This window comes from Aspergillus terreus, genomic scaffold (assembly GCF_000149615.1).
Source record: "Aspergillus terreus NIH2624 scaffold_4 genomic scaffold, whole genome shotgun sequence".
NCBI lineage: Eukaryota > Fungi > Ascomycota > Eurotiomycetes > Eurotiales > Aspergillaceae > Aspergillus > Aspergillus terreus.
In genome coordinates this window covers 208,377-234,001 of record NT_165927.1, presented here as the reverse complement: position 1 = coordinate 234,001, position 25,625 = coordinate 208,377, and the positions used below count along the sequence as shown (strand labels likewise).

Here is a 25,625-nt window from a genome sequence, read left to right as displayed (position 1 = left end):
TTGTCAGCAACTCAAGGTGGAAAGTTTGGTCAGAGAAGAAAAACTTTTCCAGGTCGGCCCGTTGGACCAGTCACCTCGGCAATACGAGAAGGATTTCTGTTAGTTATTTGGAGGGTTTGTAGGCACCAGCAGGCTGCCACTCCTTCACTCCTTTTCCACTTGGTTTGGTGAGGCAGTTGTTGTTGGTTGTTGGTTTATCGATAAGGCCCACCACGCGTTAAGTGGAACGCGAAATCACCACGAATCCTCCTGACTTCACTATTACTACTACTCTATCTCTTTCCATTTCCTCCCTCTAGTCATCTTCTTCCCCCACTTACCTATCCACTTCGGTCCGTTCCTTATCGACTTTATCGACTCGGACAGAATGTCAGTCACAATAAACCTCCTTCATCTTTACCTCATCTAACCTCTGTTTAGGGCGGATCGAAGACAGACACGGAACCAAATCCGAGGCCCGTATGTTACCGCCGGACTCCCTATTTCTGACCCTCAAGACTAACTGGCATCGACAGTCACTCGGCCCTGACGGATTTCCTAGCGGTACGTACATGATCCCACCTTTTCTTGTCGCCGTGGCTAATTCATGTCCAGTCGAACAACATCTCCGCCGCCCAGATCCATCGGGACTACCAGAGACGAGTCAGAGAGGCCGAGCGCCAACAGTCGGTCGATACACCATCGGACGCCCAAGCACAAGATGCGGAAGAGTCTGAAACAAATGCCAGCGAATCCCCTGAACAGAAAAAGAAGCGCAAGCGCAAGGAGGCTGCCACCTTGGCCAAGATCAAACAGAGCAAGGAGTTTGCGCGCCGCAAAGCCCGACGCATCGGGGAGCCCGATGATGACGACGATCTTATCGCGAGGGAGATGATGGATGAAAAGTCGCGACCCTTGCCGGGACAACTCGAAAACTGCGAACTATGCGGCAAGCGCTTCACTGTGACTGCCTACAGCAAGACCGGACCCAACGGCGGCCTTCTCTGCGCGAAATGCTCCAAGGAACTGGCGAACGATGAGAAGAAAGCCAAGGCGAAGAAGCGTGGACCGCGAACGGGTCGTCGTCAAAACCAGAGCAATCTACTCGACGGGATCACGCAGCAGGGCGCTTTGAGTTTGGCGGAAATGTGTACCAAGAAAGTCGCCGACAACATCAACGACATTGAAGAGTTCGGCGATCTTCCGTCGCAGCTACTACATGGGCTGAGCCAGATCCTGTCCAAGCGACGAGTCCTTACTCCGCGGACCCTGAACCTCTTCTTGCGCCCGGACTTGGAATCTATCGACATCTATGACTCGGCTAAACTCGAAACCGATGACTTCCAGAAGATCTTTGCCTTTATGCCGGGGCTGAAGCATGTCAACTTGCGCTTTGCCGGGCAGATGAAGGACAGGGTGTTTGAATATATGATCGATCGGGATCTCAAAGTCCGCCACCTCCAGTTAGACGCCGCCAACCTCATCTCGGATAAATGCTGGCGGAAGTTGTTCCAGAAATTGGGGCCCCAGCTAGAGAGTCTCAAGCTCTCGAACATGGACTCTTCCTTTGACGACGAGACCGTCAAGGTTCTATGCGAGTCTTGTCCGGGTCTTCGGCGTCTCAAGTTGAAAGAATGCTGGAAAATGAGCACGAGCTCACTTCAAGCCATCTCGACGCTGCGCTCATTGGAACACCTATCACTGGGCTTCGTCCAAGATGCGGACCCCAACGATCTTCTTGAACTAGTTTCCCACCTTGGTCCCAACTTGCGAACTTTGTCTCTGGAAGGGTTCCCAAACGCAGACGACAGCCTGCTCAGCGCGATCCATGAAAAGTGCCATTCTCTCACCAAGCTGCGTTTCACCGGAAATGCCGTGTGCACGGATAAGGGATTTGCAGGCCTTTTCACCGACTGGCACAACCCTCCGTTAGAAATTGTGGATCTTTCCTCGACGAGAGACGTCGACAACGCTAACCCGGACGGCCCGACCGATGCCACTGGTCTCGCGTCGCAAGGCTTTATCGCCCTCATGGGTCATTCGGGTGCGAAAATCGAAAAATTGAACATGTCATCATGTCGGCACGTCTCGCGCACGGCTTTTGAAGAGGTCTTTGCAGAAGGCAAGACCTATCCACAGTTGAAAGAGCTGGACGTCTCGTTCCATACGGTCATGGACGATTACCTCGTGGGGTGCATCTTCCGCTGCTGTCCAGAATTGAAGAAAGTGATCGCGTTTGCCTGTTTCAACGTGCGGGAGGCGCGGATTCCCAAGGGGGTTGCGTTGATTGGTGGGTTGAAGGCGCAGGATGCCATTGTTGTTGAGGGAGCTTAGGGAGGCATGATGCATTTACCTTACCTTAGTCGGGAGAAGACAGGTGGGATCATATCTCGCAGCCATGTTGTGCAGCAAGGTCGACGGTTGCTTTTGCTATGTAATTCTTTGCCACAGACTCCGCGAAGGAGATAATGATTATGACATCTCTGCTACGATACACCCTAATTCGTGACGACCACTAGGTACCTATGTTTGTTGACAGAGTAACATTCTCTCTGCACGGTTATTTGCCTAGGCCTGGCATGCTCCACAATCCCTGGGTGGTAAGGTAGCGGGACTGATCAAGGTACATTCTGTAATCTTGTGTCGTGCAAGGGCCCCTTGAGGAGGCATAAAGTGCTCCGTACCATTATCTCAAGCTGGAGACTTTCTACTAGCTAGCTTCCAGAGAAGTCGTCGGAACTCTTGCACACTCCCCTGGAGGTCAGGGCGCAATTGACCGTTGCCAAATACCTCGGCCACAGTCTGTAGATCCCGTACCATCCGGTCTGACTTGGTAGTCCCGTCGAGTATGCGCGTCCCCCCAAGCCCCAGGATCAAAATGTAAAAGGCCAGTTCTTTTTCGACTTCCAGTTTCTCCGCGACCGAGCTGAGCAAGTCCGATTCCAAGATTTCCGAGTTGGCCTTCAACATCCAGAAAGCTTGGTAGAGTATGCCGTGGTCGGCGCAGAATGCCCGCAGCTCAATGTCGTAGCCTGTGTCCTGGAAGAAACGGCTTTGAACAATGACGGGCTTCACAATGGAGCTTTCATATACCTTTCGAAGCTGCGGCAACGAGAAGTTGGAAACCCCGAGGCATCGGATCTGGTGTGGGACAAAAGTCTCCAGAACTCTCCATGCTATCAGATTATCGTTCTCGTCTTCATACGGAGCGTGGAGCAGGAAGGCATTGAGATAGTCCACTTTTAGGTAACTAGTCGGCCCCTCTCCAAGCGGAAACATGACCGTAGTCTTCGATCAATCGTCATTTCTCAGGTCGGAGTGGCTCATTCAAGCTCCTCTTGTTAACCGCTTTATCACTGTCCCAACGCCAACATGAAATCCGTGGTTTTCGCGCTGGTGCTCTTTCACGCCTTGGCCGCAATGGCAACTCAGCCCAGCCTTCAACGTCCTTTCCGCAAGGCCGAGACCAAGGAGTTCCGACAGAAGCTCAAGGATGTCGTTCCGGCGATAGAGAATCTCATGGGAATCGGGGGAACAGCGGGCATGTCCATCGGAGTGATGAGCCATGGAGAGGTGGTTCTGGACCAGAGCCTTGGCTTTGCCGATGTGGAGCGACAACTGAGAGCCGACGCCAGCACGCGTTATCCTCTTGCGTCGCTTACCAAGGCCTTCTTCGCAGCCACCGTCTCCCAGCTGGTCGATGACGGTCTCCTTCAATGGGATCAGCCTCTCAACACGTACATCCCTGAGCTGGCCTTTGACTCTGATCCGACCCTCGCATCTCGCCTCACCCTCATCGACCTCCTTTCACATCAGACCGGCCTGCTCCGACTAGATGCACTATGGCTCGGCGCAAACGGGCAGGTGTTCATCCCGAAGAACTACACCGTCACCCTGTGTAATCATTTGACGTCTATTTACCCACTACGATCTAAGTGGTCGTACAACAATTGGATGTATGCACTGGCGGGTGAGGTTGTGGAGCGGGTAACGCGTCTTTCCTGGGGCCACGTCCTGCAACTCAAGGTCCTTGGGAAGCTCGGTTTATCACAGACCACTGCGATCAAGTCTGAGATCCCCGTCAATTCGACGGCGCTGCCGTATATGATAATGGACGATAAAACACCCGTAGGGGTTCCAGACATGGCACTCCTGGACGGAGACCTCATGTCTTCGGCCGGCGGTGTCCGGAGCAGCGTCAATGATATGCTAGCATGGGGCAACGCTCTTCTTTCTACCTATCGAACAAACGACCGTCAACTCAGGGGCATCGAGCCCATCTTGTCGGGCCACGCTTTTATCAACAAATCCATTGGTTCAGACGAACTTTACGCCATGGGCTTCGCAAAGGTCACCACGCCCACCCAGTTTGGCAAGATTGGATTCAACCCAAGTCTCGTCGAAGAAATGCCCGTCCTTGGTGACAACTTCAAGCCCACGCAGGCTTTTTATCACAGCGGGGGTGGACCAGGCTACAACCACTGCTTCGTGCTGGTCCCAGAACATCAGACTGTGATCATCGTTCTGACCAACTCAATATCGCACGGTGACATCGCGGACTGGGCCGCACAAACTCTTTCCAAGCTGCGGTGGATATCGAAGTACCTGTGGATCTGAGATCGCTGGCTGCGCAGGCAGCGGCCAAATGGAGAACAACCTACCAGCAGATGGCTGACACACTTGCGAACCAGCGTACCCCGAAAACTAGTCAACCAGCCCCTGAGGATCTAGTTGGAACTTTCTACCACAAAACGCAGGCGCTCAATATACAAGTGTTTCTGGTGGATGGACAGTTAAGATTCAACCTCAATGGCCGGTTGGACCAGGAGCATACCCTGTCACACTATCATTACGATACCTTTATCTTTCTACCAACGGCAGAGGATCGCATTCGGCGTGGGCTGTTTCACTATGATACGCAGGCTTGGCTTCTGCATTTCAAGAGAGATCACAAAGACAAAATCACTCACATTGAGTGGAATCTTGATCCTCAGTCATCAGCTGGCGAGATTTTTATGAAGGAATAAGGCGGGATGAGATCATTGTGGGGAATACAGCCTCTGAGCGACACCCCGAAGCTTGATATGAAAGATGATATCCATATGCTGGGGGCCATTCTTTTATACCCTAATCGCACCTGCGTTCACATCATCAGCGCTGATGAGACACTTTGCCAGGAACCTATGGCCATCCTTCTGAGCCCTTGCATTCGTTTTGTCATGTCTTTGAGCTGGGTAGATGCTGTCTTTTTGTAGCGTTTTCGGCTTTTTTTTTCCCGACCTTTTTGGCCGTAGTACTCTTCGTGGGGGCAGACATTCGTATACCTTTCTTTCCCTGCATCTTCGACTTGGATGCGAGTGGTGTGCGGTTTCTTGACGGGGCCGGTCCGTAGATGCAGTTGGGACAAGGGCTTTCGAAGGTTCGCTTGAGGTTAGACATGTCTATGAGCGGTAGGTAGATACACGGTCGTAGCCTGGGTCCCTGTATACACATCGCGTGCTATGAATTGGCCGTCCATGCAATGTACATAGATCTATGTACATAAGCCCTGAGCTTAAACAAGGCCGACGCGCAAGACCGATGGATCGAACCGCTCCTAACTCGCCCCCAGTTCCCAAAGCCCCTTTAACTCGCTATGTCGCTTCAGGGGGTCAAGGAACTACGTGGTTCTGGTGACCTGCGTCCTGAATTGTATCAATATTGGTGATTTGATCGCCTCCCCCGCTAAATTGATGTTGCAGTTCAGGGATGGACATTATGAGGGCCGAGTCGAGGCTCCTACGGAGTCCAACGGTGAATTAATTTCCGGTAGGTTTCAGACAACTCTCTTGTTTCATCGGGTCTGAGCGTCTGTCTTATTCTCCGTTGATTTTCCGTGTCCCTTTGGGGGATGATTGGCTTCATTCGGTGATTTTCCAGAAGGCTGGTCCTAAAGGGGGCATCGACTAAGGGCCGTGACGCTTCAGATTAGGCGTACTGCCCCTCATGCATGGGCTATAGGCTGATAGGTAAAGTTCCGCCGGGACGGGGTTTCATGGGTGTCTCAGCGGGGTAGTGGCTTTGTTTCGTATTGACTGGAGTTCTATCCACGGTGCTTCAGCTGTAACTGGGTCGTCTACAGCTGAAGGATTGAATGTAGTCACTCCGTAGACAGTCTTCCACTGGATTATTGTTCTATTCTTATTCTACTCCATAGTCTACTCTTACTCGATCAACGCTACATGCAGATACGGAGAGGCTGAGCAGATTGTTCGGGGGGTCCGGGTGGATCCCGGATAAAAATGGCAATGGGGCATGCTCCGGAATCGACCTGATTGGTCGGAGTGGGGAGGGTCTGGAAGGATAAAGAACCGTCGGGTCAAATACCGTGACGAGTCCTGTACCACTCAGGCGCCCCACGGCCCACCAGCAAGGGGCGGATTCCCCGTACGGTCGGGTAATTTTACGCTCCCTGGGCTGACGACGGTGACTCCGCCCCCTTACCATGGTGAATGAAGGGGGGAAGGGGAAGGGGGGAATCTGACCACGCTGGCCTCTACTTAAACCTCGACTCCCTCTCCTCCATCAAGCCACTCTGGTCTTCCCACCCTCTCTCTTGTGAACAACTGTCCTTTTCCCTTCCCCCCATCCATTTCCGGACTCTGATCCTCCTCCTACCCAATCATCTTTGTCCGGTCTGGAGTTGAGCCTCCGATCGTGACCGGTATGACACCGTGGCTTCTGTCCCAGTGATCAGGCGCCAGCGGATGTAATCAAGTTCCCCCTTCCAACAAGCTGTACTCTGCATCACATTATCCCCATCTCCCTTGCAGAGTTTGACAACTGGATCGTTTCGATCGTCAATTCATACATACCCACACACGCTTGTACAATGGAAGAACGGTTCTCTCCTGTGGACAGCCTGCCCGGTACGCCGGCGCCGGATGTCCCCGTCCTCACGGTCTCTCCCGCCGACACCTCCCTGAAGGAACCCGAGGTGAAGACCGAAGAGAAGAAGTCGGAGGAGAAGAAACCCGCAAAGAAGAGAAAGTCTTGGGGACAAGAACTGCCTGTTCCAAAGACCAACCTCCCTCCAAGGTACGTCTCATGCCAGTATACGAGCGATCAGAACACGGCGCTAATTATCCTGTAGAAAACGCGCAAAGACGGAAGATGAGAAAGAGCAGCGCCGGATCGAACGAGTCCTTCGGAACCGGGCGGCCGCTCAAACCTCCCGCGAACGCAAGAGACTTGAAATGGAGAAGTTGGAGAACGAGAAGATCAAGATGGAACAACAGAACCAGTTCCTGCTCCAGCGCTTGTCGCAGATGGAAGCTGAGAACAACCGTCTGAACCAACAAGTCGCCCAGCTGGCCGCCGAGGTCCGTAGCTCCCGCGGGACTACCCCCAAGGCAGGCTCGCCGGCCTCTCCCTCGCCAACTCTCACCCCGACCTTGTTCAAACAAGAACACGATGAACTCCCTCTGGAACGCATCCCGTTCCCCACGCCCTCCACCACCGATTACTCCCCCACCCTCAAGCCTTCCACTCTGGCTGAGTCTTCCGACCTGACACAACATCCTGCAGCGATGTTGTGTGACCTGCAGTGTCAGTCGGCGGACTCGAAGGAGACGGAAGCGCGCTCCCGCTCTTTGACCTCGGAGCAGGCGGTGAATCTTACGCTGCAGATGACCTTGCAGCTCCTCTTTCTGACGATGACTTCCGCCGCCTATTCCACGGTGATTCACCCGCTGAGCCAGATTCTTCAGTCATTGAAGACGGGGTCCCCTTTGAACTTTTCGACGGCGGAGATCTATCAGCATTTCCATTTGATTCTATGGTTAATTTCGACTCCGAGCCTGTCCCCCTCGAAGACATCGAGTCGTCCCACCACCTTCCGGATGAAGGTTCTCGCCAGACTGCTGGCGTGCAACCCGGCCTTGGCGCGTCCACTTCGCGATGCGACGGGCAGAGCGTTGCAGCTGGCTGTTAGCGAGACGATCTCTCGGGAAGGCGGGTTGGCGCCCAGTGTCGGAGAGGGTCGATGGACCTGGGAGTTCTTATTAACCTTGACATGGGCGATAGACCGCCTCGAGCATTCGGGACGACGCAAACGAATTTTGAGCGGGTTACGGTCACCACAGAACGGGCGGCGCAATAATTTGGGAAAGACGCATCGATTCACACGGAGTTCATGGAGTTCGAATAATGCCGGCGAGACGTTGACGTCTCTGCTGATGGGCAAGGAATGGTGAGATATGATGTACAATAGCATTTGGGGATGGGTTCAATGAATCTCAAGCTTTCTAAGAATTATATTAAATTGTATCCAAATAAATTTGTACTTTGTAGGCATCGATGGAGTAGACAGTAATACCTATCGTGGGTAAGAATTGTGTACTCTGTAGAGTACCCGTAGAGGCTTAGGTGACGTTGCCACCCCTCTTCTAGAACCGGCAACGACCGTTGCCTCCGCCCCATCCATCCGCAACCAACTTGCCTCTCGCCTTTCTGTTCCTTGGACTCTCCCCTGACTGTGCCTTGACTATTTTCTTTTCTACCTCTCTCTACTTCTCTCTCCAGTCCTTCTTTATTTCCTCTGCATCCAAAATGGTGCGAAAAGATCCGATTTTCGAGGCCCGCACGAATGTGAAGGTGAGTGGTGCCTCAATCATCCCCGCGCTCGTCTCGACCCCCTAACAATGACTCCCTAATAAAAAACGCCGGCCATCCATTTACTGACAGAATCCCCTCTAATGTCCAGCTCCACTCCAACCGCCTAAAAAAAGAAGCCTCCCGGGCCGAGGCGACCTTCAAATCCGAAAAAGCCAAAGCCGACAAAGCCATGAAGAACCGCGAATTTCAGATCGCCCGCATCCACGCCGCGTCCGCCGTCCGCGAGAAGCGCCGACAAGTGACCCTCCGCGCGGAGGCGGCCCGCGCAGACGTGATCATCAACGAGCTCAAGGCGGCCCAGAGCACGCGCGACACGTCCCGCACGCTGGCCCTCGCATCGCGCGGCCTGGACGCCGCCTCCAAGAGCGTCAACCTCGAGACCCTCGTGTCGCATGCGAACAACTTCCTGGCGCGCTCGGAGGACTTTAAGATCGCCAGCAGCGCGATTGAGGACGTCGCGCAGGGCGTGTCGATGCAGGAGTACGGGGCGGAGGGCGAGGCGGATGTCGATCGGCTGATGGAGCAGCTGGCCGATGATGCGGGTGTCGATTTGCGGATGGCGTTGGAGGCGGATAAGGCGCCGAATGAGGAGGTGAAGGTGCAGAAGCAGGCGGACACGGAGGTGGAAGATGGATTGGGGGCGAGGTTGCGGGCTCTCCGGGCTGCGACCTAGGGAGTCTCCAGGTTGCTGCCTGTGTATGTTGTGTTTCGCTGTGCGGCTGCACTGGGAGCTTTGGGTCGCCTCCTGGAGATGCTATATCACGATGTTATGTCCTGTTATACAGTTATACAGTTTGCTTTCTGCTTCTCGGTCGCTTGGGTTCGTCAGGATCGGTTTGGCGTCTACTTCAATCGGATGTGCACCTACGATCGTTCTGCTTCATATAATACTGCTTCCGTGGCAATTCTATACACCTGTGTATATGCTCTGCTGTCATTGGGCCTGTCTATATTATGGCTCGACACGGTGGTAGGATGAGCGTGGTCAATATATATATCTGTAGCACCACCCAGGTCGACACAACATCGCTAAACAGACCGGGTTTGGTTACATGGGACACCCAATATGAAGCTCACAAGAGCTTTCATAGCACTGTGTATATGGGCATACCGCAACCAGACCCTCATGTGTACAATGAAGATGGCATATGGCTCATGGCCTCATGCTGAGGCTGTCTCTCCCTCTCTTAATGTTAAATAAGAATCGCCATTCAACAAGCGCGGCCGGGCTAGCTCAATCGGCAGAGCGTGAGACTCTTAATCTCAAGGTTGCGGGTTCGACCCCCGCGTTCGGCTTTCTTTTTTGCTCTTCTCTTTTTGCCCCTTAAAAAAGGTACACTTAATCACATCGCACTATTTCTCATCAGCCAGAAACATAAAGTCCAGCGAGGACCCAGTGTCTTTCCTATCGCGTTATCTCATGCCCAGTGAAGCCAAGCGTGGTTGACCCAGGATCCGTAAATACCGGTAATCCGCCTCGGAAGCCACCATCGCCGATACAACTCCCGCATTACCTGGGAACATCATCCTCATGCTATACAGCTCACAACGCATGGAGATTGCAATATCATTCTCTCGAGATCACTGGCAACGCACGCATGGTTCTCGCTAACGAGGAGATGGGCGACGCGCAGATTGAACCTCATCAAAGCAAGACCTCCTCCCATGCGAGACAAGCTGCATGCCTCAACTGTAGACGCAGCAAGATCCGCTGCAATCGAACCGAAGGCAGCGCAGCATGCGACAAATGCAGACAGGCTAGCCTAGACTGCGTGGTGCCCAGCCACCACGTGGGCAGGCAAAAGGGCGTCAAAAAGTCAGTCTACCTGCGCTATCCCACTCCCCAGTGTCTGGTTATACATGCTGACACCTCGCAGCAAACGCAAAGGACTGGAGAAAGCCCTGCACCAGATAGAGCAGGCTATTAAGCGGCCCAAGTCCGATGCGACGGGGTCCGATGCGGCTCAAAGGATCATCTCAAACCTCCAGGAGCTATTGAATAAGACCCAGCAGGGGCAGTCGCAGCAGCTGCAGAGCGAGACCGATGAGCTCTCGGAGGGGCCCGAGCAGTCGAATTCTTTCCCGTCACCCCGCGATATAAATGCGGGAGATAATCTGTCGCTGGACGATGCAGAGAACCCTCTCCAGCTACTGGCGCGCGCCTCTGACCTACAGTTATCACCGGCGGAAACGCGCGAGACCTCGAGATGGCATCCGTCCACATCCGTCCAGCCCACAGCCCTACCGAGGAGTAGCCTCAATGGCAATGAGCCGTCTGCCAAGTCTTTTTTTGTCCCCGTCAGGGCGAGTCTGGATGTCGGTCCGGACATGGATCCCATTGACGTGGGATTGGTGACCTCGAATGAAGCCGAGTCGCTGTTCTCATTGTACGTGTACCTACAAGCCCCCGCGAACATGCTCATCTGATAACCTAGTTTTTATCAAAACCTTGCACACACCCGATGGGGCCTGGACCCCCTGGTGCACACAGCGGCGTTCGTGCGCTCCCAATCCGCCTTTCTTTTCACCTCGATCATGGCTGCGGCTGCCTTGTTTCTGCCCTCCGCGGTGGCGTTATCCAAGAGACTCTCCAGACACTGCAAGTCCCTGGCCCACAAGGTGATCTCGCAACGGCTGAGATCGGTCGAGATTGTCCTCGCTTTCATGGTGAACGTGCCCTGGATGGCGCCGGGGGCGTGTCTGGGTGACGACGATACCTGCAGTTATATTGCGATGGCGCTCACGGTTGCGTTGGATCTGTCCCTGAATAAGATCATTGTACCGTCGATAAGCTTTGATAATGAGCTCTTAAGGAAGCTACCCAAGGCCGATAGCATTGATGCCAGGAGAGCCTTGCATATCGATGGATTCGATGGTGTGGATCCTTCATCTGAATGGGGGCAAAGGCTCCTGCGCAGACGGGAAAGGACTTGGATTGCATTATTTGTTCTTGAGAGAGGGTGAGATAATGAGTGATTTGGCTGTTTTCATGCTAACTTCTGTAGTGTATGTCTTGCGCGCGGACGCAACTACACCGTCCCGCCTACTGCTCTTATTGAAAACTGCGATAGGTGGCATGTTTCTGACTATGCGGACTCTCGCGATGGAGCGATGACTTCGATGGCGGTGTTGAGAAGAAATTTGGTATACACCTTTCGCTATTCGCCCTCTTTCGTCAAAGTACTAAAGTTCGACAGGATGAGCTCTTTAAACGGGTCAAGTCCAGCTGTGATAATTATCAAACGGGTGATACTGGGTCTGAAGCTGCTCAGTCGTATGATCCCCTGAGTCTGCTCTATACCAACGATACTAACAACAGCTAGAATCAAAACGATGATAGAAAGCTTTTATGATCGATGGTATGAGATGTGGGCCCCAGAAATCGGGGAAGGCCAAAGTAAGCTACACCACGTATAACTATGTTGGACAAACCTGATCATTTTACAGCTCTTTCTCTCCCGCCATACGTCGAGATTCTGGTCATACATACTCGTCTATCGACGTACGGCGGCGTGATCAATCACCCGACAGCGCCCCTTGAAGTGAAGCGCTTCTTCCGTGCAGCAGGTCTGTCGTCTGCCCTGAATGTAATGAGAGCAGCCATCCAGGGAGAGTCGAGACTAAAGTCGATGCCGAACAACACGGTTATCATGATCTCCTTCGCCGCATGCTCCGCGCTGAGTCTCAGCGTGATGCCAGAAGATAGCCGGTCTAGCCTGGCACCAAGCGTACGAAATCTGATCGAGGAGACCGCAGGCGTGCTCGAGCGAATCGGTGCAACTCCTAGCCATAGAAATGGCGCATCCGTTCTTTATGGACGATTTTTGCGAGAGCTTGTCCGTCGGGGTCCCATCAACTCTGCCACCCAGAGCCACAACGAGCCGCGAATGGCGCCATCTGGGACGACATTACCGCCCTCTACTACGCTAGAGGGATACGCTCATATCCCTCCCGCCACACAGCCTCCTTTTTCGGCGCCTCTGTTCTGGTCGGAGCCGTTGCATTTCTCTGCAATGTCCGACGACCAGATTATCGACGCGGTCAACCGGGCGGGCGGCGCGTTCGGAACGAGCTTTCCCGATGTCCCGCTCGACGATATGCTGAGCTGGGAATGGCTGGACCTTGGCAATACGGCGGATTTCAGCTTCTAGCAGAGGAGCTGGTGGATGAGCTGCCCTGCGTTGGGGCCGAGTTCCGTGCATCGGTCTCCAGAAGTAGCTCCGAGTACCGAGGGGCCCTCACACGTCACGGTCCCATATTAGATAGCCGACGAAACAATTCTTAAGACCGCGATCCCCTCGAGTTTATCGTCCTGGATCTTTTATTTTGTATTGTTCTGTACGTTTTATATTATCATGGCGACCGCTAGAATCTCAGCGCTGGCTTTGTCGCAGAGAGCTGTTACCGTCGCTCGGCCGCGAGTCCAGCTGGCGACACACCACAAAATCACCGCGCGCCCGCTGCTAACATCATACCCCCGTCGGATCGCACGGTATTCCACCGCGGCAGCGGATCAGCCGCGTGCACCGAAAATTGATCGCGCCGCTTCGAAGCTGTACAAGAATGCGGACGAAGCTGTCGCCGATCTCAAGAGCGGCTCGACCATCCTCAGTTCCGGATTCGGTCTGTGCGGAGTTGCGGGTATGATGCGGTTATCCTGAAACAAAGAATAGGACGACGTGCTAATGCCCACGCATAGAAACCCTTATCAACGCGATCCGCCGACGAGGCCCGGAGAATTTACACTCGCTAACTGCCGTCTCGAACAACGCCGGAGCTCCAGGAAAGGGCGGTCTCTCGACGCTGACCCAGGCGGGACAGGTCAACCGGCTGATCTTGTCTTATCTGGGTAACAACAAGGCGCTGGAGAAGAAGTACCTGAGTGGGAACATTGCCATTGAGCTGTGCCCGCAGGGTACGCTGGCGGAGCGCCTGCGCGCTGGAGGAGCTGGGATCCCGGCCTTTTTCACACCCACCGGTGCTCGTAAGTCTCCCACTCCATGAAACGCCACAAGGCCTAACTGGGGCCGCCTGCAGACACCCTTCTCCAGGAGGGAGAGATCCCGGTCCGCGTGGACGAATCTGGCAACGTACTGGAACGCGGCAAACCCCGCGAGACGCGGATCTTCAATGGAAAGACTTACCTGATGGAATCGGCGCTCACCGGCGACGTTGCCATCATCCGGGCATGGAAGGCCGACGAAGCCGGAAACTGTGTCTTCCGGTAGGTCCACGCGCCGTGGGAGTAGAACTTGGTACTAAGTGTTCTTGCTAGGTACACCACCAAGGCGTTCGGGCCGATCATGGCCAAGGCGGCCACGCTGACCATCGTGGAGGCGGAGAACATTGTCCCCGTTGGCTCCATCGACCCGAACGATGTGGATCTCCCCGGGATCTTTGTGGACCGCATTGTCCCCGCCACTGATGAGAAGCACATTGAACTGAAGAAGCTGCGTCCGGCGGAGGACGGCGCAGCGAAAGAATCGGAGAAGAGCGCGGCTATTGTCCAGCGGAACCGGATTGCCAAGAGAGCTGCAAAGGAGCTCAAGCAGGGATACTACGTTAATCTGGGTGTTGGTGAGTAGACTGCTGGAGAGGTGTAGACTTGCGCTCACGACTTTAGGAATTCCCACACTGGCACCGTCGTTTTTACCAGAGCACGTCAAGGTCTGGGTGCAATCGGAGAACGGGATTCTGGGCATGGTGAGTGCAGTGTTCCCCTGCGCATGAAGATGGCTAACGCAGGTTTAGGGCCCGTACCCGACTGAAGAGGAGGTTGATGCGTAAGTGCCATCGACTGGGGGAAGCGCTCTGTTCTGACGTGTGCAGGGATATTATCAACGCCGGCAAAGAAACCGTTACGCTCGTCCCTGGAGCGGCCACTTTCGACAGCAGCGAGTCCTTTGGCATGATCCGCGGTGGACACGTCGATGTGTCGATTCTGGGGGTGCGTAGAGCCACTGACTTCATCAAGAGTGAATGCACGCTGACTGGCTATAGGCCCTGCAAGTGAGCGCCAAAGGCGATCTCGCGAACTACATGATTCCCGGCAAGGTGTTCAAGGGGATGGGCGGTGCCATGGACTTGATTTCGAACCCCGACCAGACGAAGATTGTGGTGGCCACGAGCCACACGGCCAAGGATGGGTCGCCCAAGATCGTATCGGAGTGCAGTCTGCCCTTGACGGGTGCGAACTGCGTCAGCACCATCATCACAGACCTGGTAAGTGCGCTTGAGCGATGTTTGCTGCTTAACTGACTGTTATAGTGCGTCTTCCAGGTGGACCGGGCCAAGGGCCAGTTGCTGCTGACGGAGCTTGCCCCGGGGGTGGAGGTCGAGGAAGTCGTGAGCAAGACGGGGGCCAAGTTTAGTGTAGCAGAGGAGTTGCAGCTGATGGAGTAGGCGGTTCTACCGTATGCATTGTTCTATACCTGTGATTTACTAGATAAGCGCATATACTTGGTTCTATAGTCAGTTTTGCTCAGACACTTTGCAACATCCGATATGACTATCTGATCATCCTGGGCAGCGATTCTCTGCTTCTTCCATCTCTTCTCTAGAGCCATGCCCATCATACTGTGATCATATCCCACCCACGGCCAAATGACTAAACTTACCAGCCCGAATGCAATCAACACAGCCCCTGGATATATACTCATAACAATGCATATATACAACCAACGAGTCAGTTTTTTACAACTTCGCCGCAAACCCCGGCGCAAAATTCGACCCTCCCCCCTGGCCAATAGCCTCAACAATGCGATCCACACTCTCCAGAATCCACCTATTCCCCTCCTCACTCGCCAACCACTGCGCCCCAGCCTCCGTCTCGGCATCCTCCACCCACGACCCATCCTCCAGCGCCTTCCGCAGCCCAAACACATGCGAGAGCACCTGCGGCGCGACGCCCGTCTGCGCGCGCAGACACGCAACCGCCACGACCGAGGTCGCGACGCGGCCGACGGTTGCGCCCGTGGTCCGCCCCGCCGGGTCGGACAGCAGCGCGCCGTAGTTCGCGTGCAGGATGTGCACGGGCAGGTCCGGGTGCGAGTCGGCCAGCTTGTCGTACAGCTTGCGCTCGAAGGGGCGGTAGATCGAGTCCCAGAGGGCGCGGCCGCGCGCGCTGATGTCCGCGATGTTGGCCCGGGCTGGGGGTGCGGGTGGGCGTGCGCGAGAGCGCGTCGGCGACGGAGGCTGGGAGGCTCGCTTTGAAGGCGTTGAGGCAGTTGATCGTACGGGGGATGCCGTTGAAGCTGATGCATTTCAGGCCGACTTCGCGCATGAGCTCGGCGATGGCGACGGTTTCGGCGGGGGATTGCGAGTGCGCGGCCAGGTGGAAGAGGGCGGTTAGGGAGTCGGGGGAGTTCATGGTCATTGTTGCGGCTGTCTGGATGGATTCGAAGGTTAGTTTTTGTGTGGTTGGATTGGACTGTGTGGTTTCTTGTGGGGTGGATGGGACGCACCGACAGGGCGAGCCAGGACGGACGCGAGACGTTGTTGGCCACGGCTGTCTGCTGGATGTGCTGGTAGACGGATTGGATGTTGCGGGGGGCCGGCACAGTGTTGGGCCGTGCGGTGGGGGAGTTGATGAGGGCCTTGAGGCCGCTGGATAGCTTGGACATGGTGGTGGTGAGGTGGGAGATGTGGTGTGGGATGCGGGAGTTGGAGGAGCAGCGGAGATAATGTAGGTTCGGGATGAGGTGCCTCGGCGTCAGAAGTGGACTCCGACCGATACCAGCCGATGACGATACCGGCATTGCCGACATCGTGTTAGTGTCTGGAAGGTACTTTATGTATGTACTTGATAGTGAACTAGATATTGATGGATTCAACTAAAGCAGAGATCCGTGTTTCTACTATAAAAGGGAGTTAAAGATATCCACAAGGTGTCTTTACACTAGGTAACCCACAAGCGCCTCAACAATTCTCCGTCTCGACATTCGTCTATTAGAAAAGGCCATAACAAGCGCTACAGAAATAATATATCTACTTCAGGGTAAAGCATAGGCAAAATGTACTTATCAGGTAGACAACCCTGTGCATGTAATATTACCTCTGTAGTTGCGAGATATATGGCTTCTCCTTCATCCGGGGTATCCCCAAATAGCTCTGACAATAATTCTGCCTATTGTATTCGTCTATCTGTGTGTCTGACTGGATCGCTTTACGGCCCGGCGCGGAGACGCACCAGCGACTCAAGGTTCCGTAGATAAGATTAATGGCGCAGGTCAGCAGGTTGTATAGCTGCTTTTAATGGCCTACGCGTTTAGTGGGATTGGTTTTAGATGCCCAGCAAGATGGCGACAGAACGTTCCGTCTCTCTTCCGAGGAAGAGGGGGCTTGGGAGCAGCGGCCTTCGCTTCCTCGAACGCCTCCATCACTGGCGGTAGAAGTCTATAGAACTAGTTAACTCCAATGACTCATATATAAAACTAGATTATAAGGTAGGACTTACTGATTCCGGCGTCTTCTGCCATCTTGGACGGCCTCCTCTCTCAGAGGGAACTAGTTTCTCGCCTTCATGGGCCTTCGCGATGTGGTGGAGGAGATTGTTTCGGTTTGAGAACTTGGTCTAGAGAACTAGTTTAGCTGAATTTCCATATTGTTAGGGAACTACTTGTACTCTGTTCGTGCAGGCAGAAACACGGCAGTAGACCTCACCGGGATAGATAATGAGTTCACCGTTCTCCTAAAACCTAGTTAGTACAAATATCATGCTGCTTTCCAGAACTAGTTGTGCCGATAGACTAAGGGTTTCCAGAAACTTATCCCCAAATAATATATCTCAGTCGATGACTTACCGAGATCTCACTAGATGGTGTCTTGGGGGAAGATTGATTAGAACCACTGGACTTCGCTTCACTGAAAGTAGGCAGACCATCTGTGGGCGCACGGTTACCTACGGGTCTTGTGCGTAGGACAGGCGGAAATAGCGTATTAGTTGTGCTGTCCTTCCTCCAGACCGAGGGTTGATTTTGGCCCTTGTAGCTTTTGCACTGAGGGATCAGATTATCGGGCCAGGCTCCTGACTGGTGCCTTAGTGGTGGTTTCTGATATGGGTGCGGAGCTATGTAGTACTGGTTAGCCATATTCAGAGCAGGTCCACAGAAGATACTGACCTAAATTGGCTGGTAAAGCTCTGCCCGCACATCGAGCCGTCATGGTGCTACTCCTGTTTCTGCAGATCCACTATTCGATGTGGTGATTTCGGTAGGAAACGCTTGGATGGATCCGGCTTGTGGAAGAAGAAAGATTCATAGTCCCAGTCGTTTCTCTTCCTATACTATTTGGACTTTTTAGGCATTGTTATATCTGAGAAACAGAAGTTAGTTCAAGTAGCCCTCCCTTGGAAGGTGTACTCACATGTGGGAGACTACAGTGGGTAGAAGAGCCTGACAGTCCATGATTCGTAGTCCATTCTATAGAGGGCAGGAGAGGGCCTGCGAAAGAGAATATATACCGGGTGCCTGTAGAATGAGTGGGGAGAAGTAGGGGAAAAGGAAAGGAAAACCGAACAACTGCCTTCGTATAAGAATCTCTGTCCGTTGGTGAAGCCATGTTTGACACATTAACGTCGGTTTGCCATTGCACACCTCTTTCATGTCGCTCTACTGAGCTTTCCAAGTGACTGGCACCTTTCAACAACGTGAGTGACTATGATTATTTACTGAGTAGGGTACTGATCTACCAAGACTGCTAAGCAGTCGTCTTGGCTAATGCAAGCTTTCTGACAGTCCCGTGATCTGGGGTAGAAACGCGGGGAAACCCCAACCAGAACATGAGAGTCCACATTAGGAACTTAAAGTGAGTCCGTCGGGAGCAGAACTGGACGCCGATCGCCCGCCATATTTATCCCCTGGTCCCTGCGTCCACACCTCCCCCTTGCTTCACTCATCCCATTCTTCCCGGAGCTGGACGTCTGGAATCCTGATAGCTTTTCCCGTCTGCTCCCACTATGGATGACAGCAAGATTCACAGCGAAAACATCGAGGACGCCAAGCAGCAGTCCCTCGGTGAGATGACGGGGAGCGCTGAGGATGAAAAGAGGCTGACCCGAAGTATCCTGCTCAAATTGGACACCAGGTATGCCCATCCCGTTATGACCGTTCAGCTGTGATGGTATCTCTTGACAGTATCCCATACTAATGAATGTAGGATTCTACCCATCCTGGCAGTGCTGTTCCTGTGTTCCTTTCTCGACCGGACCAATGTCGGAAACGCAAAGATTCTCGGTCTCGAGGATGACCTCAACATCACCGGCCACCAGTACGACATCGGATTGACCGTCTTCTACCTGACCTACATCTGCAGGTGAGTCCATTGTCCCGTGGCTCTGAACAGAGCTGACGGCCGTGACAGTGAGGTGCCAAGCAACCTGATCATCAAAAAGGCTTCTCCCAAAATCTGGCTGCCGACTCTCACCGCCGTCTGGGGAATCATCACCATGTGTCTGGGATTTGTTCGCAACTTCGGATCCTTTGTTGCAGTCAGAGCGATCCTAGGAGTTGCCGAGGGTGGCTTGCTCCCGGGAATGGTGTGTATGTCCATGTCCGTTCAGGGGAGATACTGACTGTACATACTAGGTTTTGTATCTGTCGTTCTTTTACAGACGCGGCGATCTGGCCTTGCGCATTGGTTTGTTCTACACCGCGGCCTCGCTGTCGGGTGCTTTCGGAGGTGCGTCCCAAACAGATGCAGACGATGATGGGTTGGCTGACCTATGTAGGATTGCTGGCTCGTGGATTGGCAGAGATTGGCCCTCGCGGCGGCTTGGAAGGCTGGCGTTGGATTATGATCATCGAAGGCTTGCTGGTATGCAACCATCCCCCCGGTTCGAACATAACTAACACCTACAGACATTTGTCTGCGGTGTCTCAAGCTACTTCGGCCTTCCGAATAGCCTGGAAACGGCCTCTTTCCTGACGGTCGAAGAACGCGCGTACGCCCGCGAACGAATCCTACTGGATAACCCGTCCGTGCAGGAGAAGTATGCTTTACCTGTACCTCGACTTCAATGGCGCAAGACATGCTAACAGCCCAGTGCCCTGGCGGAGGAGCAAGAAACCCTCAAATGGTCCGAGGTGCGACGAGGCCTGCTAGACATCCAGATGTGGCTGTCCGCGACCGCCTACTTCGCCATCCTGTCCGGACTCTATTCGTTCGGCCTGTTCGTACGTCGCTCACAATCTCTCCCCCATCCCTGCGCAGCTAACACCCATAGCTGCCGACCATCATCGAAGAGAGCGGGTTCGCAACCGCCGCCAACCAGGTCCAACTGTGGACCGTGATCCCGTACGCCGTCGCCGCAGTCCTGACCGGTAAGTACGACCTCCCGGGACGAAGACAACGCTAACCTTGAGGTCCAGTGGTGGTGGCCTTCCTCTCGGACCGCCTCAAACTGCGCGGCGTGATCATGCTATTCACGCTCCCCATCGCGATAGCCGGGTACGCGGCCATCGCGAACATCGCCGACGCCCGCGTCAAGTACGGCATGACCTTCCTCATGGCGACAGGCATGTACGCCAGCGTGCCGTGCATCCTGGTGTGGAACTCGAACAACTCGGCCGGGCAGTACAAGCGCGCCACGACGTCCGGCATGCAGCTGGCTATTGCGAACTGCGGTGGTTTTGTCGCGAGTGAGTTTTTTTCTCCGGTGCGGACTGGCGGAGCACAGCTGATGAGTGGTAGCGTTTAACTATCCGAACCGCGATAAGCCGCAGTACCATCGCGGGCATACGGTTATCTTAGGGTTGTTGTGTTTTGCGTGGGTTATGTAAGTGCAAGAAGTGCTTTGGTGTTGGTGGTGAGGCTGACGTTTTAGGATTCTGTTGAATGTGCTCTACTGCGCTAAGGTTAACCGCGATAAGAGGAATGGGAAGTATGACCGGTTTGCTGGGTGCAATGATGATCGGGATCCTAATTTCAGGATGGTTTTGTAATGACTAGTCTATGTGATGATGATATGGTTGTTTTGCTTCGGGTAGGATAGGCAGGGGAGTATAGTACGAACAAGGAGAATGAAGATCACATTTGTCGGCCATTGGCACGAGTTATCGCACCAATTACAGCACAAACATCTGTAGAGCTCCTCGGCGTATTCTACTATTTTGATCTAGTATCTGATCTAGAGAAGGAACTAGGTAGATAACGATGTGCACCAGGAGGGGTTCGGGGTCGATTTCCCCGCAGAATCCCCATCCGGATGCAACTACTCGGACTCTGTCCGTGGGCATATATAAATTGGCATGATGTCCATACCGAGGATAAAGAAACAATCTTGAGCAGATCAAAATGTACATGCTTAAACCATCCATCCTGGCCCTAGCCACAACAGCCCTGGCCCAGACATCATGTCTCCCCGCCTGGTCCGCGCATACATGCCATCTCTTCTCCGAGTCCATGGCCTACCTCGACAGAATCTACGACCCAGCAGCGGGCTACGTGTATGACCCCAGCGCCGCGACCGCAATGCGCCACGACACAAGAACGTCAGTATGGTACGCCGTCGGCCTCCTGGCGCGCAACCAAGCCAACGACGTCGACCACGCCGCGACCATCATCACCAACGTGATTGCCGCGCAGTTTAAAGACCCCAACGACCAGTGGTGCGTCCCCCCTCTCTATCACCAGCTTCTCCACTGATAGTAGCCAGGTACGGTGACTATCAACAGTACCCCGAGGAGCCCACCGTCGGCACGCCCGCCTACCAGCCCATCATCTACGACACCTGGGACCCCAACTGGCGCGGCTTCATCGGGATAGCGTTCATCATCGCGCTGGAGGAGTTCGCGCCCCTGATCCCGGCGGATGTCGTGCAGCTGATGCACGCGTCGCTGTACAATAATACCGTGGGAGATAGCTATCGCGTCGGCGGCGTGGACGGGGATAACCTCTACCCGTCGTATACCAATCCAGTACCCCCGCCCTTCCCTCCACCACATCACTGCAAAGAAGAAAGACAGGCAGCTAACCAGGCAGGCCCTGATGCGCGCGCTGGTAAGCAGCTGGACCGGGCACGCCCTCTCGGACGCGAACATGACACACGCCGGCGAGACCTACGCGGCCGAGATAATATCCCTCTTCGACCGCGCGCACACCCTGTCCGAATTCAACAGCGCAACCTACACCGGCGTCTCGCTCATAGCGCTAACAACCTGGGCGAAATACGCGCCGCCGCACTCCGTCATGCGCACCAAGGGCCGCGAAATGCTCACGGCGACCTGGTCCACCATCGGAGACCTCTACCACGCGGATCTGAAGAACCTCGCCGGCCCGTGGGACCGGGCGTACGGCTTCGACATGCGGAAGTATTTCGGCATCATGGCGGCGCATATCTGGACGCTTGTTGGGAAGGAGGCGGCGCCGGTCGCGGACAAGGTGTATATGATGTCGCACAATGCGGATTTTGCGATTGGGCCGTTGGTGGCGGTGCTGGCGGGGTTTCATAATGGGTTTGTGCCGCGCGATGTGGTGGGTAAGTTGGGGAGCTTTTCGGGGGAGCATCTTGTCGAGGCGGAGGCGTATTCTGTGCCGTATGACTTTGAGCCGAGACGGGTGAGGGCGTGGCTTGGGGAGAGGGTGAGTATTGGGGCGGAGAGCTTTAATGAGAGTGTTGTTGGCGGGCCGGCGGTGAATGCGGAGACGTTTAATCCGGCGGTTGTGCAGTGGGATACCGGGGATGGAGTTGGGTGGATTACTGTATGTTTTCCCTTCGGAGGATCCTTCGGGGTATACATTGTTAGCGTGGTGCTGACAGTGACAGCTGTATGCGACAGAAAAAGCCCTGGATGTGGCCGTTGGTCCTGGGGTCTTGAATCTGACGTATCCCCAGGGGACGGCTGAGTCCCAGTTTCAGTTCCTGGTCTCGCCGTTTGCGCGGAAGAAGGATGTTGCTGGCTGGGAAGATCTTCCTGGAGTGAAGGTCTCTGTTTCTGGGACGGTGGACCTGACGCCGCTGGTGTCGTATAGTGCCAGTGATGCGACCATCAAGTATGTTGTTAGATATGCTGGCGTGGCTCTGCTAACGATGACAGTGACTTTATGTTCTGGAATTTCACTTATACGATGCCAGCCAATGCAACCTCGCTCCCGAGCATCTCCTTGACCATCGAGATGGAGTAGGCAGGTACGAATGCATTTGGTCTATAAAATCTAGATGTGATATAGACAGTATATCCGGTTATGTATATCCAATGAGACGTCTAGGTCAGGCAGCCCCCTGCGGTTCGGCCCGGCGCGAGGGCTCCCGGCCAGCAAAGCTGAGAAGCATCCCGATATCGTAGATGAACTTTAAGACACCTGCGATGGTGAAGGAGAGGCCAAACATGCCATGGCTGGACAGGACACCCGTGATGAGCGGACCCAGGCTTTGAGTGCACGTCTTGATGACATTGACAGAACCCATAATGGCGGTGCGCTTGTCAGCCGGAAGCGCCGCAGCTAAGAAGGCCGAGCGCGGCGCAACGTCCATGCTCTGAGAGCACGCACGGAGGATGAGAAAGGTCAGTGCCAGGGGGAGAGTGGACGGGACGGGGATGAGGGCGAGGCATATAGCGGATGGGAGGTGAGTGAAGACCATTGTCTTAAGCACGATGTTAGCTGCGCTCGGAGTGCAAGTGAGATGAACGCTACCTTGACGTTGCCAATGCGTTTGGCAATGGAGGATGCCACGAGCATGGATGCAGCGGAGATGAGGCTGGTGACGAAAAAGATCGAACCGAGTTGTCCTTCGGGAAGGGAGAATTTGCCCTTGAAGAAATAGGTCATCCATGAGCTGGTCGGATTAGCATTGCTACAAACAGGTTCGGACAGTTAACGAAGGACGCACAGTGAAGCCAGACCCGATGCGAAGGAGTCGAGGCCAAAGAGAATGAACAGGCGGATCACCAGAGAAACCAGGGCCTTATCCTCCAGGAAAGGGAAGAGAGGTTTCTTCTGGGGTTGTTGTGTGTCATTCTGCTCACCCAGAAGTGGCTGGGTTTCGTTCTCCTGCGTCGGCGCTGGTTTCTTCTCCTCTGCCTCGACTTTGCTGCTCAAGGAAATGGACAGAAGAAACTTGAGCGCCCCGATGACCGCATAAGCGAAGAAGATGACGCGACATGCGTGGACAAAATCCCAGCCTTTCGATGTTTGTAGAATGTTGACGGCCCATCCACAGGCCATCATGCCCAAAGCGGTGCCGGCAGTGCCGATGAGGGAATACCAAGCGAAGATGTCACTGAGCAGGTCATGATGGGTGAGATGAGCCAGGGTGGACTCTTCGACCGCCCGGAAGGGACCAATCTCATTTCCACTGGAAAGTCAGTGACTGACTGATTGATTGATGGGTAATGGAGAGAAGACAGATACCTCGGACTGATGACCCCCAGGACGGCGGCAATCAAAAGGACCCAGTAGTTTGCAAACAGGCCAAACACCACCCCGCTGGCGACCATCAGGGCGGATCCCAGAGCCAAGACGGCCTTGCGGCCCATGGCATCGGCGAAGAGCGTGAGGACAAAGCTGATGACCACATCGCCGACTAGCGTCAGGGTCATGAAGAGACCGATGCGGGCGTCGGAGATGCCCAATGCGGAGAGGTAGGAGGCCAGAATGAGAGTGGAGCCGCCATAGGCAAAGAGTCGGATCAATCGCTGGGCACAGAGCAGCTTGACGTCGCGGGAGGAAGTCCAGAGAGTGACGAGGCCGAGTTCATCGAGGATTTTTCTAGGCAACTGCATTTCGATGGGGGATATGCGCAGAGGTCAACCCGTGCGGGAGAAGATTGGATCATACAATTGAATCCAATAGGGGGTGTATTTGGGGTTCTGCGATGGGACGGAAGGGGAAGTGGAAGGGGAAGTGGAGCGAGGGGTGGAATGCAGAGGATGCAGAAGATGGATGATGATGGTTGATGGATGTTGATCGACGCCAAGCTTTCTGGTCCCGTCTAAATTGAATGAAGAAGGATCCACATGCAACACAAATGGAGTATTCATAATTCAGTGTAGTATTATCGAAGTAATAAGCAGTAATAGTAGTAATAGTAGTAGTTCTACTAAGTACTAGAGGCATTGAAGATCTATGCTGTACTATGGTTACTGTTACTACTCTAAAAGTCTGTTTTGGCTGATGAGTCAGCATCTTAATACTCTGTACTATTAACTCAGAATCTAGTAACGAGCTACTAATACTAATACTAATTACCTACCCCCCATTGGGCAATGCCTTCACCTTGAGGACAATGGAATCGAATCCACGGATAGAACACACATTGGATACTTCCTCCGCCCTCGGATCGCCGCTGATGTCAAACGGGCGGCGTTCTTTGTGTGAACCATACTCGGTAAATACCTACCACTGATCGACGATGAATCATCGACGGGCCACCGATCGACCCAAAACAGCTAGGCGCATCCTCCGAACTGGGATTTTGTGGGGTAACGCCCAAGCTCCAGTAGTCTCTTGTGTCTCTCTCTTCTTCTTCTTCTCCTCCTCCTCCTCTCCTCTCCTCTCCCTCTCCCTCTCCATCTCCGTCCCATGGTTATTCGCTTCTCTCTCTCCAACCCCCTCCATCCGACCTGCTGCTTTGTCCGTCTTTCCCATAGTCACACTCCCTCCGTTTCCCCTCTCTGGTAAGTCAACTCTCCCCCTCGAGCTCCTTTTCTGTCCTCCCACCGTTCTCTTCTCCCCTCTCTTCCCCCTTCCTCCTACTCCCCCTCTCATATACTCTCGATCAGCTCGATCAGCCCATTCTATGTCTCCCCATTCTTCCAGATCATAGACTACCCCTGCCGATATCCGATCAGCCCACCACACAATCCTCTTTACGAAACCCCTCTTAACCAGACGATCAGACGATCAGTCTCTCCTAGCTTCCACTAACGCCCTCTCACAGACTGTCTCTCCTTTCTTCCTCCTCCTGTCTCATCCCGTCTCGCCTACATCACTTGACGTCACTCTTATGATACCCTGAATCGACCTCTCACACCATCCCGTACATTCAAATCCTC

At 54.1% G+C, this 25,625-nt stretch overlaps 11 protein-coding genes and 1 non-coding gene across 12 annotated transcripts; 9 read left to right on the top strand and 3 right to left on the bottom strand.

Moving 5' to 3' along the window:
* Positions 1 to 461: 461 nt before the first annotated feature.
* Positions 462 to 2,313, top strand: rad7 (DNA repair protein Rad7, protein; the record flags this gene model as incomplete). Its single annotated transcript, XM_001212042.1, has 2 exons — positions 462 to 543; positions 644 to 2,313. The coding sequence occupies 2 exons, from the start codon at positions 462 to 464 to the stop codon at positions 2,311 to 2,313; spliced, it is 1,752 nt and encodes a 583-aa protein (XP_001212042.1).
* A 1,038-nt stretch (positions 2,314 to 3,351) lies between these two features.
* Positions 3,352 to 4,596, top strand: ATEG_02863 (serine hydrolase domain-containing protein; the record flags this gene model as incomplete). The annotated part of the gene is made up of 1 exon (XM_001212041.1): positions 3,352 to 4,596. One exon carries the CDS (start codon positions 3,352 to 3,354, stop codon positions 4,594 to 4,596), a length of 1,245 nt encoding a protein of 414 aa, XP_001212041.1.
* A 2,254-nt stretch (positions 4,597 to 6,850) lies between these two features.
* hacA (transcription factor HAC1) lies at positions 6,851 to 7,951 on the top strand (the record flags this gene model as incomplete). The annotated part of the gene is made up of 3 exons (XM_001212040.1): positions 6,851 to 7,056; positions 7,112 to 7,566; positions 7,626 to 7,951. 3 exons carry the CDS (start codon positions 6,851 to 6,853, stop codon positions 7,949 to 7,951), a joined length of 987 nt encoding a protein of 328 aa, XP_001212040.1.
* Positions 7,952 to 8,568: 617 nt separating this feature from the next.
* On the top strand, positions 8,569 to 9,307 carry ATEG_02861 (putative SNF7 family protein Fti1/Did2; the record flags this gene model as incomplete). The annotated part of the gene is made up of 2 exons (XM_001212039.1): positions 8,569 to 8,613; positions 8,723 to 9,307. 2 exons carry the CDS (start codon positions 8,569 to 8,571, stop codon positions 9,305 to 9,307), a joined length of 630 nt encoding a protein of 209 aa, XP_001212039.1.
* A 550-nt stretch (positions 9,308 to 9,857) lies between these two features.
* ATEG_10468 lies at positions 9,858 to 9,930 on the top strand. Its single transcript has one exon. It is a non-coding gene; the product is annotated as a tRNA-Lys (tRNA).
* Positions 9,931 to 10,232: 302 nt separating this feature from the next.
* Positions 10,233 to 12,785, top strand: ATEG_02860 (uncharacterized protein; the record flags this gene model as incomplete). Its single annotated transcript, XM_001212038.1, has 7 exons — positions 10,233 to 10,450; positions 10,512 to 11,021; positions 11,070 to 11,594; positions 11,640 to 11,814; positions 11,856 to 11,908; positions 11,958 to 12,031; positions 12,082 to 12,785. 7 exons carry the CDS (start codon positions 10,233 to 10,235, stop codon positions 12,783 to 12,785), a joined length of 2,259 nt encoding a protein of 752 aa, XP_001212038.1.
* A 204-nt stretch (positions 12,786 to 12,989) lies between these two features.
* ATEG_02859 (3-oxoacid CoA-transferase) lies at positions 12,990 to 14,892 on the top strand (the record flags this gene model as incomplete). Its single annotated transcript, XM_001212037.1, has 8 exons — positions 12,990 to 13,275; positions 13,334 to 13,618; positions 13,672 to 13,858; positions 13,910 to 14,211; positions 14,258 to 14,337; positions 14,386 to 14,417; positions 14,464 to 14,581; positions 14,635 to 14,892. 8 exons carry the CDS (start codon positions 12,990 to 12,992, stop codon positions 14,890 to 14,892), a joined length of 1,548 nt encoding a protein of 515 aa, XP_001212037.1.
* Positions 14,893 to 15,430: 538 nt separating this feature from the next.
* ATEG_02858 (uncharacterized protein) lies at positions 15,431 to 16,400 on the bottom strand (the record flags this gene model as incomplete). Its single annotated transcript, XM_001212036.1, has 2 exons — positions 15,431 to 16,021; positions 16,098 to 16,400. The coding sequence occupies 2 exons, from the start codon at positions 16,398 to 16,400 to the stop codon at positions 15,431 to 15,433; spliced, it is 894 nt and encodes a 297-aa protein (XP_001212036.1).
* An 839-nt stretch (positions 16,401 to 17,239) lies between these two features.
* ATEG_02857 (uncharacterized protein) lies at positions 17,240 to 17,796 on the bottom strand (the record flags this gene model as incomplete). The annotated part of the gene is made up of 3 exons (XM_001212035.1): positions 17,240 to 17,323; positions 17,436 to 17,701; positions 17,754 to 17,796. 3 exons carry the CDS (start codon positions 17,794 to 17,796, stop codon positions 17,240 to 17,242), a joined length of 393 nt encoding a protein of 130 aa, XP_001212035.1.
* Positions 17,797 to 18,589: 793 nt separating this feature from the next.
* Positions 18,590 to 20,466, top strand: ATEG_02856 (putative MFS transporter; the record flags this gene model as incomplete). Its single annotated transcript, XM_001212034.1, has 10 exons — positions 18,590 to 18,717; positions 18,790 to 18,945; positions 18,994 to 19,168; positions 19,218 to 19,311; positions 19,361 to 19,446; positions 19,491 to 19,621; positions 19,676 to 19,805; positions 19,856 to 19,952; positions 20,001 to 20,270; positions 20,456 to 20,466. 10 exons carry the CDS (start codon positions 18,590 to 18,592, stop codon positions 20,464 to 20,466), a joined length of 1,278 nt encoding a protein of 425 aa, XP_001212034.1.
* Positions 20,467 to 20,925: 459 nt separating this feature from the next.
* ATEG_02855 (uncharacterized protein) lies at positions 20,926 to 22,755 on the top strand (the record flags this gene model as incomplete). The annotated part of the gene is made up of 5 exons (XM_001212033.1): positions 20,926 to 21,239; positions 21,287 to 21,548; positions 21,613 to 22,332; positions 22,397 to 22,623; positions 22,668 to 22,755. 5 exons carry the CDS (start codon positions 20,926 to 20,928, stop codon positions 22,753 to 22,755), a joined length of 1,611 nt encoding a protein of 536 aa, XP_001212033.1.
* A 381-nt stretch (positions 22,756 to 23,136) lies between these two features.
* On the bottom strand, positions 23,137 to 24,353 carry ATEG_02854 (putative MFS transporter; the record flags this gene model as incomplete). The annotated part of the gene is made up of 3 exons (XM_001212032.1): positions 23,137 to 23,425; positions 23,462 to 23,926; positions 23,983 to 24,353. 3 exons carry the CDS (start codon positions 24,351 to 24,353, stop codon positions 23,137 to 23,139), a joined length of 1,125 nt encoding a protein of 374 aa, XP_001212032.1.
* Positions 24,354 to 25,625: the final 1,272 nt, after the last annotated feature.